The sequence below is a fragment of the Zonotrichia albicollis genome, chromosome Z, assembly GCF_047830755.1.
Source record: "Zonotrichia albicollis isolate bZonAlb1 chromosome Z, bZonAlb1.hap1, whole genome shotgun sequence".
In the NCBI taxonomy this organism is placed as follows: Eukaryota; Metazoa; Chordata; class Aves; order Passeriformes; family Passerellidae; genus Zonotrichia; species Zonotrichia albicollis.
In genome coordinates, this window is record NC_133860.1 from 4,731,260 (window position 1) to 4,754,800 (window position 23,541).

The 23,541-nt window shown below is 34.1% G+C and overlaps 1 protein-coding gene across 14 annotated transcripts in view; it reads left to right on the top strand.

Annotated features, from left to right (window-relative positions):
* The window catches only part of KIAA0825 (KIAA0825 ortholog), a 241,539-nt gene that overhangs the window by 137,787 nt on the left and 80,211 nt on the right, over positions 1-23,541 (top strand). For 5 of the 14 annotated variants that reach the window (XM_074533427.1, XM_014268905.3, XM_026795070.2 and 2 more), the window contains one exon: positions 1,703-13,686. The exons of 3 other annotated variants lie outside the window; for them this stretch is intronic. In XM_074533427.1, the coding sequence (XP_074389528.1) occupies positions 1,703-1,841 (139 nt within the window). In that variant the 3' untranslated portion in view covers positions 1,842-13,686. Of the gene's footprint in view, positions 1-1,702; positions 13,725-15,434; positions 15,523-23,541 lie in introns of those variants that run through there. 6 more of the 14 variants (XM_074533430.1, XM_026795068.2, XM_074533432.1 and 3 more) reach the window with 5 other exon arrangements.

Genomic DNA, 23,541 nt, shown 5'->3' on the forward strand with positions numbered 1-23,541 from the left:
CAAAATTTGCATAGCTCTTGTATATTCTAGTGAATACACAGACACCATCTGTTGAGAATGATAGCCACATGGTGAACTATTTATAGAAAATGTTTATATTCATTGTGTTGTTGATTATCTAGATATCCAGAAAACGCACTTTTAAAATCTAGTTTATCAACGTGTGGAAAAATTTATTATGTAGTTTTGAAACTGAAAAGAATGCCAACAAACTGCATGTGTTTTGTTGTCTGTCAAAGATTTTTTATAAAACTTTACAAAAGTCTAAATCTGAGAAATGAGTGAAAAAAACCTCCAGGGTATTAAAAGGTGGGAAGTTCTCTAACAATTTTGTTTGTGGAAGAAACAAATGATGGAAGAGCAGTTACTGACACAATGCCAAGGCAGAGAGCTTATCTGCATGGCAGAGGACAGCAGTCTTATATCTAGTGTAGTTCTAGGCATGTAAATCTGTCTTCCAAACTGCAGATCCTCCCAGATCTTTGGTATCCAAATTTGCTGGATGTTGGAAATTCATGTTGTTGCTGCAGTTGCAAGTCAACTATTAATGATGGTTGGTGAAGAGCTAGGATGCCATTAATATTGCAGTAATCATCACCTGCTTGGTGTTACTATAAATGATGTCCTTATAATGCATATGATAATAGACTTTCTAAAATGCGTGGGAGGCTATGAAACGCAGTATCTCATTGCTCCTCTATGAAAAGAAGCAGGTGAAAGGTATTAATCCATTATTGTACATCTTTTGGTTAATCACAAAGTCAAGCTTAGACCCTAGTGCTGGATGTACCAAAAAAAAGCCAATGGGATTTTGTGGAAAATCTCACTTTGACCTTTCTGGGTAAGCAAGGATCCTGTTCCATAAATGAGTTGGTCAATAACAAGGTATATGTCACATCTGTCATCACAAGGATTATCCTTTGTCTGCTTATCCTCTTCTGACATAGCTAATCAAACCATACTGTGACTTTAAAAAATCTGTCAGAAGTAGGCTTAGTTCCTTGCCTGGCACTTCTAAAGCATTGGTGGCAGAACATACATCAATAAGCAAAAGGGAACAGTACTACACACTGTTTGACTGCCACTCAAACCCCTATCATGTATACAGTTACAGCATGAATTTCACAAGTAAATGAGGTTAAAGAAGAGGCTCCCCATATGCAATGCACTTTTCTGATTGTTATCAGTCTCTCTATTGTGCAGATATATTGATGAATAATATGAAAAAGAAATACTCTCTGATGAGTAATCTCCGACAGAAGGTGCGAAAAAACATAAGGATTGCCATATCCCATTTAACCTTACTTAATATGAGCTACTTTTTAATACTTTGGAGTCTTTTATGATGAGGCCTTTGCTAGCCTTGCAATACAAAAGCATGTACTTTAATTAACAACTATAAAATTGCTTAAATAAGGTTTCATGCTAATTGGATGCTTTTTTTAATACTCAAACCTGCCTTCTAGAAAAAGTGAAAATAAAATGAATGAAAAAGAAGAAAGTGTTGTAAGAAGAAAGTTGGTGCATCTTTTTGCATTCAAAAGTGTAGTAAGCACAGCGTGTTGGCTAGGGCAGAGACCTGTGATCCAAACTTCTAATAATGTCTCACACTATCTGTTTTCTCCATTTAAATGACATTCTCCATTCAAATCACATTTGTCTGCATTTTTATATCCTTTGATATGCTTTTTTCTTGGTTTAGGAATGGTATTCCACAATGTAGTGCTCCTGCTGAGACTCTCCAAACCACTGAACCACTGCTTACTCCTTTCCCCCTTACCTCCCCTGTGGTGCTGTGGAGAGGAGAATTGGAGGCACAAAACATAAACATCATGGGTTGAAACAAGAGTAATTTACTGGAAACAACACTGAATGAAGAAAACAAGTAGTAACAGCAACAATACTAACAACAGAGGGTACAAGAAAGAGGCAAGCAATTCACATGGAAACCCCCTGGCAAGGGATAGCACTCAACTGCTCCTTCCACCCCACTGGCTCCAGAGAAAACCCTTTCCCCATGCCCAGAAAACTACATGAGGTGGTATAGAGTAACCTCCAGGTCTCAGCCATGCCCCTTCCTGGCTAGTGCAAACATTAATTCTGTCCTGCCTGGAACCAGCATGCCCAGGCTTTGATGGGAATACTGCTAGATTCATCAAATGCAATGTATTGTGTTAATAATACATTTGTGTATTTATTGTTAGGATTCATTGGTTCCTTTAAAGGTATGTATCTTGTCTTTGTAACTAGGTACTTGTATTCTATAAATCATCACTTGGACTTGTGGCACTTCACTGTTTTATCACTGTATAATAAACCTGGTGATTGCTATCCTGTGACTCGGGTGGCTTTTCTTAAAAACAGATATTTCCTTTCATTTGTAAATAATTTGCTCTCCTTTCAACTCTGTCTCAAATCCTGTTCTCACTAGGGATTCTTAAGTGGAGATACGCATGTTTATTTTTCTTATCTATTCTTTTCTCTTTTCTCTTTCAGGCCTCTATTGATCCAAGTTTCCATTCTTAGTAGATATATAGTAATATAGTGATTATAAGTGTAATGTAAGTGTAATGTGTAATTGCTAAATGTATAAATGTGAATTATTGGATTCAAAATACTGACTTCCCTGATTGTACACAGTGGCTTAGCTTCTTGTCTTATCTATAGACTTTCTTGCTACACCTGCAAGGGAAGAGGGTGCAGGACACAAGCTGACAAGCTAAAAGTCTGTCCTGTCCATCAAGGCATTGTTTCATCCTTTTTCTGCTTTTAGATAAGGGATTTTTCATCAAAGTTTTAGTAATGTAGTGTAATTCAATTTCCATACAGGGATCCCAATTTCTTTGTAAGCTGTAATGAGCTGAGACATGCAAGTCCCCTGTAAGGTAGAGGGGGAAGTATTAATATCAGAGTTAAACAAATGGAAAATCTGGTCGTGCAAGTCACTTTGAAGCTTTCTTCTATGCTGCAAAATTGGTCTGTAGCAAAGAGTAGAACCTAGTTCTTTTGACTAAATTTAAGATACAAAACTATCACATAGTAGCTGATCTGTGGCGGCTGTTGCTATCCTCTGTTCCTCTGTGGCAGCAAAGAGGAGGTGACTCAGCTTTAGTGAGGCTTTAATGGTTATCTAATTTGAATCACCATGCGTTCATTTTAGGAAGTGGTAGTCCCATTAGTTTTTCCCTGAAGGGGATGGGGAAGACTGTATACTTCGCCTGACCTTAAAATGTTCACTGCTGTACCAAAAAGCACTTGCTTTGTTATTGCAACAGTGAATATTTCAAGGTCAGGACAAAGCATACTGTGGTGGTGGCCACAGTGCAGATCCCAGACCTTTGCAGCTGTAACTGTTGTCTCTTAGAGCTATTGCTTTTCCAAAGTTATTGACTTCTCTCATGGCTTTCCTGAATGTACTTCCTCTGTCTTGCCAGGTTGGCACTGCTTAAGAAAGGATGACAAGTCCTAGAGGTCTTATTGCTTCTTCTCTAAGTTGAGTTGTTAATGTCAAACTGATCTTGGAAAGTTTACCGTCACAACGCAGATACAGCAATGTTGGTGAAGGGAGTAGTAAGTGTAAAATCTGCCTATACACAGTGATTTGGGCGTTTCTGATGCTGACTGATGATTTGACCCAGAAAAACTTTTTGACTGGGATATTTCTTCCTCTCTTAACTTCTTTCTAGGGTCTAACAACAAAATTTAGTCTTTGGGAAGAGTGGGAAACCATTGTGCATACTGCCTCATATACCAAAGAGGGAATTAAGAATTGTCATTCTGATAGTTGACACTGTAAAATGTCATTGAAGAAAGCTTTTTCATGTTAGTCTTTAGATTGACAGGTTATGACAAAACTGCATTCATGTTGCTTGAATACATCTTTTGTCTAGTTTTACATGCTTTTTGACTTGTCTAGAAAATGACATATTAAGGTTTTCATTAGCCTTAACCAGGTGTGATTTTTTTTTTATGGAAGATACCTTGGTAGGACTGCAGCTGAAGGCGAGTAAATCAGTGAAGCTTAGAAATGCCACAGCCCTTCTTCAGATGGTAGCAGGGAATTGAAAGACTCATTAATCAACAGCCAAGTCACAGATGTGATGTCTTTCCTGCAACAGCCAACAGACTGTGAAAGTCACATCCAACATATAAAACTGTTAAACAAGGCACATCTACAAACATTCTTAAACTTTTGTCTTTCCATTTTACTTGAAAAACACAACTCTTTTCATGTTTTCATTATTGAGTTCCTTTATTTTAAAGAGAAATATTTTTTTGTTTTCCAAGCAATACTATTTAGTTTAGGAAAAGAAAGTAAACGCTGACACTGTTTTCACCCTTTGTTCATTTTAATACAACATATTCATTTAAATGGAAACACAGTTTTGATTGCAATGATTAATGTAAAGAGTTTCAATATTTTAAATTTCTGTACACAGAAAATGTGCATGGAAGTTTTGACAGAAAAAAATTTAATACAGGGATTTTCTGCATATAAATGACTGGCTATTTTCTTAATGATTTTCCAATACTTTCCCCTACTACAAAAATCATGTGGAACAAAGATTCAGTCATGCTGTCATACTGTCGTGCTGCAATGTAGACAGTCATAAAATGTTTAAAGTGAAATTAGTTAGAAGATTTTATTAGTTAATCAACCTGCACTGAGTTTTTCACCTGCAGTGATGGGAAAACCCCACAATAAGAAGCCGAAGAATGATATCGCCATACAACTTTTCCACATCATGCTTCCTTAAACTTTCTGTATCCCTGGAATGAAGGAGAGTTTAGTCAGAAGTCTTATACTACCTCATAATTTTTTTTTCCCTTAGATTATATTTAAATTTATATATTTCCCATGGATTAAAATTAATTTTACTCCATCAGAGTGTATGAATTTGTTAGAATTTTTGTATTTGCTAATTCCTTGGTCTCCCCAATTTTCACATTTTTTCCAAAAATAAATGTTTAGTATAATAAAAATGACTCACTAAAATCTGAGGCAGATGAGAACAGTTTCCCACCATCATCTGGGATGAGTAATTTCTTAATAGCCGTAGTCTGATCTTCTGTTTCTCTTTTAGAACATCTGTCTTACTTTTGGTCTTCATATCCAGAAACAGATTTTAATTTGCAATCCACATTCTTCCCTCACTTTTTTTATTTCCAGGGTTGCCAGTTGCAAAGTTATTTTGGTCTTATTGAATTTAAGTAAATTGAACTGTATGTAAGTATAGTGCCTGCTGAATCAGTAAACATCATAGTGCACACAAAAGATGAGGAAACAATGGTGCTGCATTTATTGCAGCAATAAGGTCTTATATTATTGGTACACCAAAAGTTATAACTGCTTTGCCTTTACAAGGTTCTGTCAGCAGATATTTGAAATAAACATCTCTTTAAGTTATATTTGTAACAGACTTTTTCTGTTTACTCAAATGTGGTGCTACTGCTTGTTGTTGGAGGGCTTGTTAAGGCATATACTATCATGTTGTCATTTTAGAAAGAACTGTTGTTATTTAACAACCATTTTTTGCATTTTAAAGAGATATCACTATTGGTATCAGGGACAATTTTAGTTTTGTTTCATGTTTGACCATAAATTATTGTCTAAATTTTTTCTTATTAGCTTTCTGTTATTGCTTTAACCCAGCAATTAAACATCTCTGTAAAAAGACCCACCCTCTAAAATAATACAGAAATTATCCTTTTAATTGTACTAATAAAAAGCGTGATAGCTGAATTTAAGTACTGCCAAACTCTTCCCACAAAAGTATTAACAAAATTATATCCGTCAATAAATATAGTCAGTAAAATAACTATCATGATTTCTCTTGGGATAATTACATGGGTAATTCAACAGTACATTGGGATAAAAACTGAGAGCATTAATATGATATATAGTTAAACCTCTGTAAACGGTATGTAGACAATTAAAGGTTTTCTTATCTTTCAAGTAAAAAAGAAATCTTTAAAAATATGTCATAGCTCCTTAACAGTAAATTTATTTTCCATTTCTGTCTTATATTTGGCATCTCATTTTTATTGTTTCATACGGAGTCACTGTTAGAGCATGCAATAGAAACAGTGGGCTTTATAACCTCTAAGTGAATGCAGAGACAATCTGGTATTCTTTGCATATCTCAGTGATAGATGGTTGTTAGCACAGTAAAATTTGATAGAGTGGTTTCAGAATTTTAGCATTAAAAATGAATCGTCATTGATCTCTGTCTATCTAAACTTCAGTGCCATATTGTTGTAGTTCATGCATAACTTGACAATAACTATGAAGTTATGCTCACAGATCATTCTCCAATATCATGCCCAAGCCTCAATATTTGGATATTAACCAATGTGAGTTAACCAGCTTCAGTCTATAACTTTCTGAGGAAGAAAAAGTCAGAGATACTTATCTGACAAAAAGTGCTGCTTTTTTCTATTACTTTTTCATCAGGAAAGGCGTGAGTCCAGAACAAGATTTGTGTGATCGGGCTTTCATAGTGTTTTCACTATTGGTAAAAATTTTTCATAGAAAATTAACAGATTCTGAAGTCTTAAAAGACCATGCTTTAGTTCATAGCAGCTTAAAGGAATTGCTCTAATACTTCTAGAAGTATGTGTTGTCAGTTTGTTGTTTACTTATTTATCTTTATTTCAGTGAGGATTGATCCTTCTTTGGAGAAGGAAAGTTCCTCCTTTTACCATGATACTTTAGTTCTTTCATTAGTTTATGACATTTCCTGATGTGTTTTTTTAAATTTGCTTAGTTTTCTGATTTTAATCTATGTTGTCACATGCTAAATTTTTGTACATGGAGTTCAATGACTGATTAATCTTTTTATTCCATACTAAAACATAATCCTGAATGTGCTCACTCACATCCTTAATGAGTTGACTCTGTGAATTCAGTACAATAACTTCAATTCAACATGTTAGGCTAGATTGTATGCCTGCAGTTTTGTGGCATGGGAGGACTACTTAGAATTAACAATGTTTCTTTGGCCTGTATTTCTCACATATTTGGTTATGTGTCTGTAATTTGCAGAGAATCATGTGCTTGTGCTGCAGTGCATAGTTTGTATCTTGTCCATATACATACACTGAAAACACAGGCTACTGAAGTTTTAATTAAAATTTGAATGGTGGCTTTTACAGGCACCTACTAGATATTCTAATGATTCAGAAATCTTTTGTTGTAAAATAAGGAAATAATGAACTATACCATTAGACTGTTTACTAAATCCAGTCCACGCCAAGAGCAGTTTTGAGACATTATTTTTTTCAGTTTGATTCATTTATGATTTATTAGAAATTTTTCTTGAATGTTAGTACTACAAGCTACATATCTGTTCATATACAGACAAACAATTTACTATATTGCTCATTTTGGAACGGTAGTGTGTTTAACTAAATCTTTACCATGATGCAGCAAATTAGAATTTAAAGAAGTGATGCTCTATATCTCGAGTAATACACCTTTAGTCTTTGGTTACTGTATCATCTCTTGGTTTGAAAAAAAAATTGTTAGAATAAGTGAAGTTTTTATGCACTAGTTCCTCCTGCTGGGCTAAGAAATAGCAAAGTTATGGTTTCACAAAGTTGATGTCAAATACCCCTGCAGTTACTGTAATAAAGAAATTAGAATGAGGTTTTCCTACTGCAGTGAAATAGCTAAGGAAGAAGGATATAGAAGGGAAGATAATTTTTCTTTTGCTTATAATACTTTTCTCATAGTTTATTGAAATGATAAATAATAGGTTTGAAACATGTAGAACAAGCTTGGGCATAACTGAATTAATTTTAAAAGAGCTGAGTTCTTATAAGGAACGTGCACCCTGTGAACAGTGTTTTTTCCTTTAATAAAATTTTCTCAGCATCCGATAATGACATAAAAATAATGCTTTTAAATCTTCTGAAGCAGACTTGTCAAGTTTTTTGTGGCTCTTGTAATTGTGAAATCTAAAGGGTATGTTTTAACTCTCCTCGGTTACGCATCTACATCAGGTTCTTCTCATGCTTATTCTTCTGCATAGTTTTAAATGCGTGGGAGAATTTGATCAATGTCCTTTTTATATTCAAAATGAGTCAGCTTCTGTCTCAAAAGTGTCTTATTGTCATAATGTCACTGCGTCTCAAGATTTGTGACCTTTTGCTCCATATGGACTCATGGTAGACCTTGTGTTTTTGCAAACTAGATTGCTTTTGTTCCCCTGCTAGGGGGTATCAAAGCCTTTTGGACTGAAGTTTTACATGCTAGTAGATTTGCAAATAAATAAATAAATGGAGTAAAATTATTATACTAAAAGTACCCAACAGCAACTGAAAACACCCAACAAAGAAACAAACTTAAAGTTTATGTATAATAAGGACCGCCAGATGTCGCAAAGGCATCGTGGATGAAGTGGGTTTTTATCCAAAATGTGGCACTCATATGAGGAATAGTAGTATTGTGTTGGAGAGTTGAAGAGGCCATAACAGGTCAGTGAAATGTCCTTCAAACATTTGATTTTTACATTTGAGAATAGACCAAGATGAAAAGATAACCACATATCTGACATTGACATTGCTACCATTTAGACAACCGATGCAATTGCCTTATTCAATGGGCTCAATCAGATCTTTATTACTTTGAAACCTACATAACAGATTTAATTTTGGTGGGGTTTTTTTCTTATAAAAAATTAGGGCTCTGAGCAGTACCAGATCACAAACTTCTAAGCGTAAATTTCTTATAATATGTATAAAGTTTCTTTTTCTCCTTGCTCTTTTAAAATGTCAAATACTATTAAAAATAGTACCAAGAATACCAAGTAGAGTTGAAAGAATTTGAACTGATTTGAACAGCATGTTTAAATCAGAGTAAAACAAATTGAACTTGTAAATAAGTATTTGATGATTGATTTTTTTATTGAAAGAGAATGAGTATGATAGTGGATAAAGTGATTTTTCTTATTGAGAGAAAATGTAGTGTTTTTAAACATGTCTTCAGTATGAATGGAAGGCCTGTCAAAAAAAATGAACAACACATGATATATTTTAAAAGGTAAATTAACTTAAGTATATCACTTAGTTTATGGATCAAATTTTACAACTGAAAAAATGTTGTGTGTATTCCTAGTGTCATAAAGCTTACATTTAAAAGATAATGTTATTACCTTTGTTAGGTCATGGAAAAACCTAATTTTAACTGAGTTTGTGGTAGAATTTAAAGTATATTTAGAAGAAATGCCAGTGCAAAAAATTAAGTCCAAAATATGTATTCATGTACAGATCACAGTCAAATCCCTAGTAATTTTAAGTATTTAAATACATAATTCAGCAAGTAAGCTGCTATATGCTTGTGTTTAATGGGCTCTGCCTCAGTATGCAGGAGCTGCCAAGATAAAATACGGAGCAAATACGGAACATGGATCATTCTAATTTAATTATGACTATTCTTAAAAAATTAAATAAATAAATGTCTTTGTGGTTTTGTGTTGTATGTAGAAATCTGCAATCTTTATTGCTAATATTGAATTTGATTTTGTTTTGTATGATTCTTGCTTATTTCTCTGTTGCTTGGGCACATGTGCATATACCACTTAAACACATGATATACAAGTATAAAAATCATATTGAGTCAAATCTTGAAAATTTGCAGACTTTTTTTTTTAATTTTTAATTTATACAGAGTACATATATATATATATACACACTCTTCACTTACATTTCTGCTTTTGCGTGTTATACATAAAAAATAAATTAATTACATACTTTTGCATATATGTATTTATATAATTATTGTTAAACCAGTAAAATGTGCCCTGGACTTCCCTCTTACGTCAAATAAAATGCTTGTTGAGGACTGATTTGTGAAAGCAACCATATCTTTAGCTCTGATTATGGTTTTGATTAATTCTTTCTATTGTAATTGTTGTCAGTTAAGTTTGGAACTTAAGAGGCAATTCCTAACTTAATAAACATATTTTCTTAATATTCCATAGATAGCAAACTCTTTAAAGTCTTTGTGTGACACTGGAGGGTTTCTTAAGGCATTGGGTTTTTAAATGTGAACAGATTTATGTATGTGTTTGTGTACTCTGCTTATCAGCTACATACATATGGAATACTTTTGTCTTGTTTTAAGACTTTATGTATATTTAACCTTTAGTTTAACTAGCAGGTTGTAAGATTTTCATAAAAAATAGATGAGCTTTGAACTTACTGAATGTTATTGGTGCAGAACAATCAATCACTTCTAAGGTTAATGAGAACATATGCTTTATTTTTGGTAGTTATATTGGTAAAATTATTTAGCATAGAGAAGGATTTTGTATCCTGTTCTCTGTATTAGATCATAATTTACAGTTTTTGAATGACAGATTATAGGCATATAATAACTTTTGTTATTGAAGTTAAAGTGAGAAAAAGACAAACAAGTATTTGTATAAACTTCTTGTACAGTGAATCAGATAATCAGTGATATATTTCTATGGCAAGTATTTATCTGTAGAGCTATATCTTTATAGCTACATTGACCTGCAATGTATTACAATTTTCTTGAATGTTTTTACTTTTCTGCATCCTGTTCTGTTATCTTTTAATAAAAGGTGACTTATGTAGGTGGTACCCAAATTACATCACTCACTCTCTCAATGAAATAAAAAGTCAATACCTGAATGACAGTTTGGCACGGGGAAGGGGGAGTATGCAATTTCATGTGGTAAAAACATGCTGTGGTAACAAAGATGGAATCCATCCCTATATTGCATAGCTTCCTGATTGTATTTTTAAACCTGATAGCAACAAAGAGCATTTATTTGTTGCCAAGCTATTGAAGGATTTATTTCTGAACTCAAATCCCACTTATCAAGAAAATTGCATCCTCTTTGTCTCGCAGAAGGGTATACGTCATCATGGCATATTTAGTTATTTGGCACTATAATATTGTTACCTTGCTTGAAACACATGGTCTCTCTTGATATACAAGAAAAAGCGGAATCCATTTCAATAAATTAATAGGTATGAGAATCCCAATCCATCGTTCTTTTCAGAGGTTCACATACATTGTAATGAAATGCATTAGGAGTTTTCTTCACTTGAAATCCAAATGAGACCCATTTTGGCTCATACCCTTGACAGTCCCTATTATAAGCACTGCTGTCTCCTGTTCATGTGTGGCCTTAGTAAAATGCTTCCTTTGTAAGATGCACGGAGACAATATAATGCCATGAAAGATGAAGGTGTCAAAACACAAAGTTAGAAGCAATCTAATCAATGCCTCCTGATTTAGCCTTTGAAGGCTCTCTTCATTAAAAGTCTTTAATTGTGAGGCTTATCTTGAGGTAGAGCTGTTACTTAATATTTTTCAGTGTCATTCTTTGGACAGTCATTTGTACCTTTTAAATGTAATTTCACTATTCATTGTTTCGTAAATTGGATGCCTTGTTAGCAATAGTGGTGGTGTGAATGACTTGCATTCAAGTGATTGAAGGTAGTAGTGTATAAATGCTTGGGTCTCTCCCCCTGAAGGGTAATGTGTTTTATTTCTCAGTATGTCATTGTAAAATATATGGTTTTCATTATGAGTCTTTTTACTTCAATGTGTAGGAATGCAGGTTGGAATATTTTAAAATTATAAAAGAAAAGCTTCTAGCTGAATCTTTCTGAACTTTGAAAAATTTTCAGATCAGTGCAAGCATTATTAATCCTATCTAAAAAATGTGATCTCATATTATGTTTTTCAAAATACATTTTGAAAAGGTATGAGATTGAAAAAGGTGGTACATAGGCTTTCTTCTTCACAAATGATCATGAAGTTGGTAGTGGTTGCTAGAGAGCAACTTCTGGAAATCAGTTAAAAATGAAGTGGTTCTGAAAAAAGATAATTTGAAAATGCTTTTAAAATAAAAACTTTCCACCTTAAAACCATCAACTTAAAATAAATTAAAGGCTACAATGCAAGTAATGTTTGGGGTTTTTTTGAGCCATATGATATATCCTTATATATATCTATGTGTATGTTGAATTGTACTTAGTACCATGTGTGTATTCATGTAACACACGTATGTTGTGTATCAGCAAATGCATTTTCATATTATACTATTTACTTTCTGTCCAATTTTGAAAGATGTATTGGAAAATGCACGTTGCATGTTTTTATAATCTGTCATGAAACCTTCAACTGTTAAATGCCTGGAGTATCAGGAAACCTAAAAATCTCAGAATCAACAATTTAAAAAAATATACTGAAAACAAGACAAAAATATAAAAACTACACAACTGTTCTGCAGAAATCCTTGAAAATGGAAAAAGAATTGAGGAAACTTTGACCTGATTTTTAAATGGCTAGTGTCATGAGTACAGCTGCTCTTAGTAATTATTTGTGATAGGTTGTTTTTGAATCCCATATGTATAGCAGCTCCAGGCCCAACTACATCATTTGCTGGCACACAAACAGATTCTTCCAGGTGCAGAAAATTAAATTTTAATATATTATTTAAATATTAAGAGAATTACAGTTTCAGTAATTTTACTGCTACAGCTGGAGTGCAGTGTGTCTGTACACAGCTTGTTGCATAGTCTGCTAGAATGAAAATTCCCATTGGCTTGAAATACTTTTGAGGAAGTAAATGTTTGATGTAAAGATAAAACCATATGTTTGCTACACAGTCTATTTTTAAAATATTGTTTGGAACTTGGCCTATTTATAGCCTAAGATTTTAAAATGTTACATTGTAGTTTATGAGAATCCATATCATAAAATGGATGAAAGTTTAAGAAATGGTAAGGAAAAACTTAATTAGCCCCCGAGGGCTTGAGTAAGACAATTCCAAAGAATTTTAAAGCAGATAGTTAGCCTAAAACATGTATTTAATACATGTTGATGTATTTTCTGGATTAAAGTTCAGACATGGAACTTCAGTGTGTTTAATCACAGGAAAAAATGTGTTTCTGAATTGAGGATCTCAACACTTTTTCCAGGTTTAAGAGAAACATCTAGAGCTAACTGACTGGTTTACTCCAAGGTTTTGCCCTAAGAAAATTAGAAAGTTATCATAAGAAGGTAAAGTGCTAAGTAAATTGTATGAAGGTGTAATTGCACTGAACTGAAAATACCATATAATAAAATATGGTTTTAATTCCGATAATTTTTTTATGCCTGTCTATTCTGGTTGCTCATTCCAACATACTTTTAACTATGTTTGGAATAAGCAGCAACATACAAGTTTAAATGTGGGTCAAGCAGATTTGGAATGCACTTCTCAAGGGTTTTTTTTCTGATTGGAAAGAAAACAATTGAGTGTAAATGTGTGTTGAAAAAAATCCAGTGCTATTCTACGCAGATTAGCAGTTTACAGGGTCATCATCTAACAATTATATCTCCTGTACTTCTGTGGTCTTCTAATAAATATGGCAATTTTGAATCTCTTCTTTAGGAATCTCATATAATTCTTTATAAGAATTAATTAATTGATTGATTTTCACTATGCATCATTAGAAATCAATGGTTCATTGGAGTACCTTCAGCCTTGCACAATACTCTGTTTTACCAAGTGAACGTCTGTTTTCACTTTTTATAACCTATTCATGCTTGAAAAGGCCTTAAACAGGACTGTATTGTCAGCCTGCATTCAGTGTCATTTAATTTCTTTCCTTACTCAATAAATTGTGAAATGTTGTTTAGGTGAATTTAAGTTATGGATTTGAGTTCTTCACTGATTACTCTTCGTGAAGGGCAGTTGTTTCCATTGGTTTTCATTTTAGTATTGAACATTGATTTGGATTCATTTTAATAGTAAATTATTATACCACAGCTCTTGTCCAAAGTTCCTCTTAAAAATCCACTCATCTTTGGTTGAGATGAATTTTCTGAAAATAGGATAGTATGCATAGTGTTAGTACAAGGTCATGTTTAAGATAAAAGTTATAGCAGCTTTTAAAGGACATTCTAACCTTCACAAAATCATTTTGGAAAAAAGTAAATTGTGGTACTTTTATCTATGCAGTTATATTTCATGATAACCAGCTGTGGTAATATCTTCAACTATTTTTAATAGTTATGGATTTTTTTCAGTCAAAAAGTTGAAGAAGGAACTGACTTAAAGCAAAACACCAGTGTAAAATTAGAGAAATTAAGCCCTGGAAAGAGAATCATCACCAAGTCTCATAATCTTTTACTATCTAAAATCTAAATTCCTCCATCTATCTAGTGACTAACACTTTTTTAAATTATCAGATCTTCTGTTGTGTACATATTGTGTTTATTTTGACTTTTACTGTGATTTAAACTTTTTTTGTATCTGCTAAATTAAACCAAATACTTTGGGTTTAGAAAAGCTTAATTAATTACACGTCCACATATTTTTTTAGGGTAGACATAGATTTCATTGGTACAGGTTAAATCTGTAATTTTCCATCCTATTTAAAATACCTTTAAAGTATAATGAATTATTGCTGCTAATAGTTAGCATAATGTATTTTTGAACATTTCTTTTGACTGCTGTAAGGTATTCCCCTACTGAGAGACTAATTTTCTGCTAAAGGAAGAGGATCTGATTCAGACTTAAAAAATACATATGCAGTCCTATATTCATTAAATAAATTGCAGCTTCGTGTGCTTTTTCAGATCTGGCCTGAGGTGCTAACAATGTTACTGTTGGATTTTGTGCCATGACAAGATAAATCTATTGATCTATCTAAGATTGTGAAGGACTGTGATGCTATGTTGTCCTGGTTCCAGCTAGGAGAGGGTTAATTTTTGCTGTAACTGGGAGGGGGCATGGCTGGGACCTGGATGTTATTCTGTACCACCTTACTTTATTGCTGGGGCTGAGGAAAGGGACTTTCTTCTGGGAAAAAGGGGTTCCTTCCAGTCAAGAAAGAATGGCTGAGGGACCCGTCTCGGATTGTCTATTATGAAGGAGTGGCTTTTGCATATGAACTTTTTCTTATACCTTCTGTTATTTTTGTTACTATTGCTGTTTGTTTTCTTACCTCATTGCTGTTTTCAGCGAATTTTTCTTACCTCAGCCCATGATCTTTGCCATTTGTGCCTCCAATTCTCTCCAACCTGTTGTGGTGGGGATGGGCAGGGGGAAAAGGGGGAGTGACAAAGGGCAGTATGGTTGGGAGAGTCTCACTGGGGATACCATTCCTAAATCTCAAGTTAGATTTATAATGAGACTTGGGGAAATGCAGATCCCCTTTGCTTTACATGGTGGGATGTGTGCCCCAGTCCCATGATAGACAGGTCCACACATCTCTTCCATCGACCTCAAGGCTGCGTCCAGCCAAGTGATACTCTGATCATCATCCACTCATATGACTACATCCTCCAATTTGATGAATGCTACTAGTGAAAAAAAAATTACATTGTATCTTTTACTTTGTTAACTATTATTAGTGTTTGTGTTGACCAAAAATTTCTTTCTTCCTGGATTGTTTCTGATAAGGAGGTGCTTGGAAAGATCATGCATTGGAAAGCCGTGTCAGCTGTTGCCTCACAGTACATGATGTTGTACAACGCATTTTTTTTCTGAGGTAAAGCAACCCCTATTTTATAAAAAAATGCAGAATTTGTAGCTCAAAACTATCAACAGACTAGATATTCCAATGTATAGAAGTTTAAAAGATTAAATTGACCCTGATCAGAAGTATAATGCCAGAATATTCTAAAACAGGCACTGCTGTATTAAATTGAACAAAGTGATTTATCATGTAATTTTAGTCTCTTTTTTAGGCAATAAAATAAAAAATAGCTGCATTAGCAATTATCATAAGAGCTGAAAATGCATTATCTGAAGTAAATCCAGAGCCCAGTTTTGTAATCTCACAAGATTAGAAGACAACAAACTGGTAAAGCAGTATGCTTTCCTCTTAAATGGGCTTTCGTAATGGTCTCAGACTTTGTTTTCCCTTGATTTAATGAAAGATGTTCCCATACAGAAAGTGTGAGTCTAATGAAGACAATGTTCCATTTTAAGTAAAGCTATGATTTCCTCTTGGGTGACTAAGTATGATTGATTTCTTTTTCCTTTAAAATTTGAAGTATTGTAAAAAATGTCTTTGAAAATGTAGCACACATTAGAATTTATAGAATTCCTTAACTGTAAAACAAGCAGAGGACAGAAGAGTGGGGATTCTGAAAAGGGGTTTTCCTTCTTCTAATAAGCAACATCTTAAGAATGAAAATCCATACATAAGAGTCTTAGAATTAATATAGTGGAGGATTTTTAGTTTTTCTTCACTACATTTCGACTAGTTCTATGTGATTATGACCCTTATACTCCTTAAAACTGTTTTCCCCGTATGACAACTGCAGATACACTGTAGATTTCAACTGAAGTACTTAAAATGTAACCCTGTTTCTCAGGGAATTGTCAAATTTTTAACATTTAGATGAATTTTCCTGAATGCTGAGATATGAATAATTGACCTCTCAAGATGGAACATGTCTAATTGGAAGCAGCAAGATGATAATATCAATGGATTTCAGTGTATTATAATAGTATGTTGAAGCAGAACCCTGAAACTCTATTACTGCACATTGACAGGCAGTATATTAAAAGCCAGTGTCAAGCATCTAATTTTCAGGGAAAAACTTTTAGGACAGATTAATGCAAAATATGTATTTTAATTACAAGCCATCGTAATACAATAATCAATCCCCTTTTTTTCTCCTTTTTCCCCCCCTTTCTTTCCGTTTCTTTCCCCCCCTTTTCACCACCCCCCCCAACCACCGTATTTTTATTGTTCCCTTGTATTTCAAATTATATTTTATTAGAGAATTCTGGCATTCTCAGATTGTAAGGGTCTAAAAAACTTATTTTCAACATCTTTCCTTTTTCATGCTCAGTAATTAAAAATGGCTATGGGCATTTCTCACCCTTTGAGATTTACCAACTGCCATAGCATTTGTAGAATGATTTTTTTCACTTGCTTTTACATGGAATAACCAAATATCGAAGCAGCTTAAAATATTTTTTCAAACAAGAATTTACCTCTAGGCTTCTCTTCTACAGCACATAGGCATATATGTGACTATTTCACCATTCAATTAGTTTTGAAATCCTAAAAACAAAAGTAATTATTAAGTCTTTTGTCATGGATAACAAAAAAAGATGTCTTTCTAGTATTTGTGTGTCATCATGCCAGGCCTAGAAAATTAGCCTAATTTATTATTTAAAACATTGGTGGGATTCCTAATTGCATCCATCATTAGATATGACACATTTAGAACTAGACCCATATCCAGTGAGAATTTTCCAGTTTGAATTTTGAAATAAAAATATTTTTCAAGAGATCCCTAGCTATTGCTTGTTACTATGGAAACAGCCCTATTTGTCTGAGAGCTCTGCCTGCTTGCCAATGGGAGCGCGAGCAGCATCAACTAAACATATGAATACATCAAAGACAAATTCATATGCTCAATCTGATCAGCTCAATTAATGTAAGAACAGAAGCTGAAGGGGGTTAAAAGAGGGCATTCATTCAGGATAGATGAAGCCTCTTTTAGCAGAATATATACACCGGCCTTTTGGGGGAGGAATTTAGCACACTGTCAAAAACATTATCAGAAAGGAAAGTACTAGGCCTCCTACACCTAACAGATATGAAGCTGTCAGACAAAGAATAGCACTATTCATTAAATGACACTTATTTTCTCCCACTTTACAAGAATACAGTGAACAAAACAAGCAGGGGAACAGCTGAGAGAGACACTTTTTTCTTCTGCTGGTGATGACAGACATTCAGCAATTATGGTGATAACTAAGGAATACTAAACAAGAAGCCAGGCTCCATTCTGTTTATCACCTAAAATTTTATGTTACTAAATTTGCATGCAACTCTTGTTTTGTTTTATTATTTATGTCTAGGACAAATTAGATCCTTTTGTTTTTAACATGGTGCTTTCAGTTTGGTGAAGAGTGCCACTAAACTATACACATTTTCCGTTCTCCTTGTTAAATGGCCATATCAAGTTGAAGTGCTTTTGAAGTGAGAGAGTTTCAAAGCACAACAAAACTGCTGTTTCCAGTGGAGTGGGAAAGAACATTAGTGTAATGGCAGGTATTGTGTACTATTTCTACCATACATCATTTAGAAGACAGTTAGGGAAAATTTCTGTTAATTTCCCCCTTGATTTGCAGAAAGTAATAGGACTTTGTTACTTATTTTTAGTGTTGCTAATGACATATTCCTATGAAGTTTTTAGGTGTTTTGTAAGTTAGTTTTTCAGTAGATAGAACTGAGCGGGAAGGCTCTAAAGGCTACAGGCTTTTAAGAATCTCATATATGATGATCTGATTTAAGGTCTATTATCAATAGTCTGCTACTATTATCTGCATGATCATGTCCTGATTGATACTGACTTTGTAGCCATGTATTTCGTAATATGCTGTCAGGCAATGCTGACAGCTGCAATGAAAGAACAATCAATGTGGGGCAGCTCTAATGTAAAGGTCCAGCCAGGCTGTATGAAAACTGATAGCTGCAATATTGGCTCCTATGTTAACACACATACCAGTCCCTTTGAGATTTTGTGAGTGAATTAAAATGGTCTCCTGATACACAGATAGAGGGTGAGGGGAGGTCCTCACTTAAAAATCCTGCAGATTGCTAAAATGTTGTATTAAAGTCAATGGGTAGACACTAACTTAGTTCAGAAAAAAAATGTTTCTTTTCTGAAAGATGGATGCACAAAAATTGCTATGGATATTTATATATTGGTAACATAAGTACTTCATATGCCTCCAACAAAATTTTTGAGCAACCTTTTGATTTTCATTTATTTTTGCATATGCTAAGATAATGCAGAAGAAAATCTGAAGTTTAAAGTGTAATTAAATTAAAATCCCCTAATCTCATAACTACTGTTCTAAAGCAACTCAAAATTACTTGAACCAGTCCTCAGTTTTAGCTGTATTATGTATTACTTCAGCATTTTTTTCTGTATTGCATATTATTTCAGTATTATTTCAGTATTATGTGAGATACTGAATGCAGTTCCCTTCTTTCATGTTGTGAACGTATGTAGGTGCGTGGCATCTATCAAAGTAAAGAAACTACTAAAATGAAAATAAAGCAACCTGTATATAAATTCATAGTGGATTATTACAGTCTTATGTCTTTGGATTACAGTTTTTTTTTGTAGTATTGACACTTCAAGAACCTGTAGGTCAAACAACATCTAGCATATAAAGACACTAGAAAGACATGTTTTCTTACATTCGCAATCCTATTAACAAATAAACAGTTCTGAGTTTTAAAACACAAAGTATAAATACAGGTACTTGCTATTTTTGGATTATTTTATTATTCAAGACTCCATCAAGTTCAAACCCCTATTTTGTGAAAGATTAAAATCTTTTCCTCAAATAGATGATGGTCACTGTTATAAATCGATATTACAAGACATAGATATGAATTATGCTACTTTAAAGACATTTTCAGTTACTTTAACATATTTCAGCCCTGATTGTGCTCAGAAAAACATTACTTTGAACTAAAATTAATATTATGGGTGCATATTTTCATTATGAAGATGCTGGTAGGTTTGTCAGTCTTGGAAAGAAAGAAAATATTTGTTTGCATGCTGTCATTTTAACCTCTCTTAACCTTGATGGAACACACAGAGTGCAGTGGCCCAGTGTGTGACTCGTTTGCTGAGTGACCCCTTTGCAGTGTGACCCCTTTGCAGCGTGACCCCTTTGCAGCGTGACCCCTTTGCAGTGTGACGCGTTTGCTGAGTGACCTGTTTGCAGTGTGACCCCTTTGCTGAGTGACCCCTTTGCAGTGTGACCCATTTGTGTGCAGAGTGACCTGTTTGCAGTGTGGCCCCTTTGCAGTGTGACCCGTTTGTGTGCAGAGTGACCCGTTTGTTTGCAGTGTGACCCCTTTGCAGAGTGATCCCTTTGCAGAGTGACCCCTTTGCAGAGTGACCCGTTTGTTTGCAGTGTGACCCCTTTGCAGAGTGATCCCTTTGCAGTGTGACCCGTTTGTGTGCAGAGTGACCCGTTTGTTTGCTGAGTGACCCCTTTGCAGAGTGATCCCTTTGTTTGCTGAGTGCTGGAGCCGTGGGGCGCTCAGCTCCGTGTGCTCGGTGTTACCGTCAGACCCTCACGTGCTGTGCTGGTGTTGGTGTGGGCGCACAAACTGCACGAGTGCCGACGCCCTGAGCTGATGGCACACCTCTTTCTACTGCAGAGAAAGTTAGTTTCTGACAACTTATGATTGTCTACTTTATAAACATTATAAACAGTAGGATATATGCTAAAAAAGGATTTGCATACTTCTGCTGATGGTTAAGTTCCTTTATAAAAGTGTGCAAGAGGTCCAAAGAAAGAATTAGAAAGTAGAGTATTTTGAAGGTTGTGGACAAATATGTAATCTGCTGATTGATGAAACCTTCCTCTATCCTTTGAATTGAATTGAATATCTATGCTTTGAATTATTGTTGCAATGGAGGTCTTTCTTCTGCATTTTGATAATCAGTATGCAGCATTCAAGTTTCTCAAGCAGTAAAATGCTTTTATATTATTGTTATTTAGAAAAGTGTGGTTTTCAACTAGCTTCTTCTCTGTAGTTATAATTACTAACCTAGATAATTTAATTAGTAAAAGAAACGAAACGAAAAGCCAAAACACATCTAGTGTGACACCTTACACAGTATGCCAGGAGTCAGCCCTGAACCAAATTTTAACTTTCACATTATAACACTTGGAAAGTAGTGGTGTATAAAAGGAGCACTCACAGAGCCTGAATGCCACTTGCACTGACATAGTAGCCCCATTTGGTACCCATAAATAGATCTTTTGTGTCCTTGCAGTTAGCTAAAAAAATGCTCCCTAGTTTATTAGAAAAACTACCTCAAAATTAGTAATCAAAAACTAAATTGTGTATTAATGATGGAAATAAAAGGTTATGTAAAAATAATGTTCTTAGATTTGAATTCATAATGTGACATCTGTTTTCTTTTAATTTAAAAACACCCCATTGACTAAAGGTTTCATTCAAAGATATCCATCCGACACAACTCATCAGTATAATGAATTTAGCTTTTGGAACACGAGCTTAACTTTTTTCTTGAATAGGTCATATTCAATATAGGTATTTGTGGAGTATATTAGACACTGTACCTAATGATTAGCTTACCAAGAGATATGAACACATATTTTCCCAAAGTTCTTGGGATAGTTTTGACTTGTTAGAATTTCTGAATATTTTTGAATTTTCTCAGGTTTGCAATGAAGTGCACGTGAGATGAATTGTGAGCTGAGGTATTTTTTACAGTAGTAAATAGTAGCAATACCTGTAATGTTCTATTATTCTTAAGATGCAAAATGTTCTGTAATACACTAACCGTAATACATTTTTAATTACTCTTATTCTAAAAGAAAAGTGTAGACTGTGATAATCTGCATTTGGACATGGAGCAACATGCAAATTTTCTAGTTTTTTCTGTTTAGGCAGTTATTTTTTATAATATTCCCTATAATACAGAGAAGCTCAGAATGTTGTGAGAAAATCACAGTTCAAAGCAGAAGGCAATGATTTGAATTTCTGTGTTGTGCACAGGAAAGAAAGTAAATGATTGCTTTGTAGGATAACCAAAGGTAATAAATAGGCCAAGAAAATAACCAAAAGTAATAGGCCAAGAAAATATTTTGTTACATATAAGATGTAATGACATAAACTTAATTGCACACTGGAGGTCACCCTTGCTACTCCAAATTGTTTTATGATTTTCTAAAAAAATAGAGGCAAGCAGCCTTTTAAAATGCACGCTGAGCTTTTAAGTATACTTCTAGCAATAAAAGCACTAATCCAAGTACACGTTTGTTACTGTGTTAACTCATTAATTGTTTAAGCAGTATGCAGTATATGTAGAGGCCTTCAGAAAGACTTTTTGGCATGTGTTTGTCTGAAGTCCCACAAGGATTCTATAGTCTGCATTGCAGACTGCCTGCTACAGGCAATTCCTTTTATCACTCTCCAGGAAAGTTAGAGTTTGTTTAGAAGCTGGTTCTAGCACAGCAACCTAAACTGTCATTACTTTGTTAAATTAGGGCCCATCCAAAGGCATATAGAAGTATTAAAGTACCATCAAAATAACTATTATGCCCTTACATATGTGCAATTAAATGTTTTATTCAGTTGATGAGAAATATGCCAGTTTTACTGTTGATTAGCCTAAAAACAGAGCTGAAAGGTCTTGAGAAAATCTGTCCACTGAAGCCATAGAGATCTCAAAGGAGAGGTTTAAAATTAAGCCAGTGTCCTTATATTTTCAATCTTTTCCATGCCAGAAAGCCTTCTGATAGATCAGACGTCCATAACTTGTTGCTGTATGCAACATGTTGTACGCAGTAGTACAGGGAAAATGTTGTGTGGGTCGGTTTTTTTGATTTTTGTTTTGGGTGGTTTTGGTCATTCTGCTAAGTCACTATAATTGAGTTAGTCTTCAGTAAAATACAAATTTTTTGTGTGAGGATAAAATTGGCCCTAATTGCTTGCTGATGTGCTGCAATAAACAAGACTGTGCTAACCAGATAAAATTTTAGTATGAATTTAGTCTGTTGGGATATATCAATAAGGTTGCTATTCTGAAATAGGCCTGCAAATGTTGTGTAACATTATCATAACCAATTAGTAAGAGATACCTTTCCAGAAGCTTTAACTGAACAGACAGTGAGGAGGTGGAAAATGCGAGGAGAGTTTGTTTTTGATGGAGAAGCAACAACAAACTCATCCCACCAGTTCCCCATTATTCTGGCATCATGTCAGCATGAGCAAGTCTTGCCTCCTAGCTGTCCATTAAAGGAGTCCAGTCCAAAAACCAAGTAGTGGCCCAGTATAGGTATTCACAGTTCAAACTGTTTCTTCACAAAAACTTTGGGACTACTGGGAATTTGTTTTTTCCATTACTTAAAATGACAGACACGCACACACACAAAAAACCCCAACATAATAGAATGCTTTCTGAGGGAAAGATTTCATAAGATCTAGGGAATTGTATGAATTTAAGTAAATCAGTAGTAAAATTTTTCATCTACAATTTCTTTAAAAGTGCATATGCATTGAGACCACTGAGTCATACCTAAAATCAAAAATTAGATCTGTGAAAAGTAGCAGTTAAATAAGCTGACATACTGTCAATCTGTTTTCTTATTCAGAAGAGACAACCAATATATACAATTGATAAAAATTAGATAAGTGAAAAATTGGTAGTGTAACTATAGTATTTGAAAATAAATTAGAGTTCAGTTGTAGATTTCTGGGGAAAAAACATACAGAATCTTCTTATTGTATTACAATATGATCTCTCAGGTTAGAAAACCTTCTGTGATACTTATAATTTCTTTGTAAATAGGAATTATTTCATCACAGGAAAAAATAATGAGAATCTCATAGTTAATTCAGTCTCAGTTTGGGTGATTTATGATATTAAGGAAAATGAGAACTAAAGGAATGTGTTATGTGGTTTTTAATGAAAATTGTCATTTTATGATGACATATGACATCAAAAAGTCATGCATTGCATCACATTAATTTTTACTT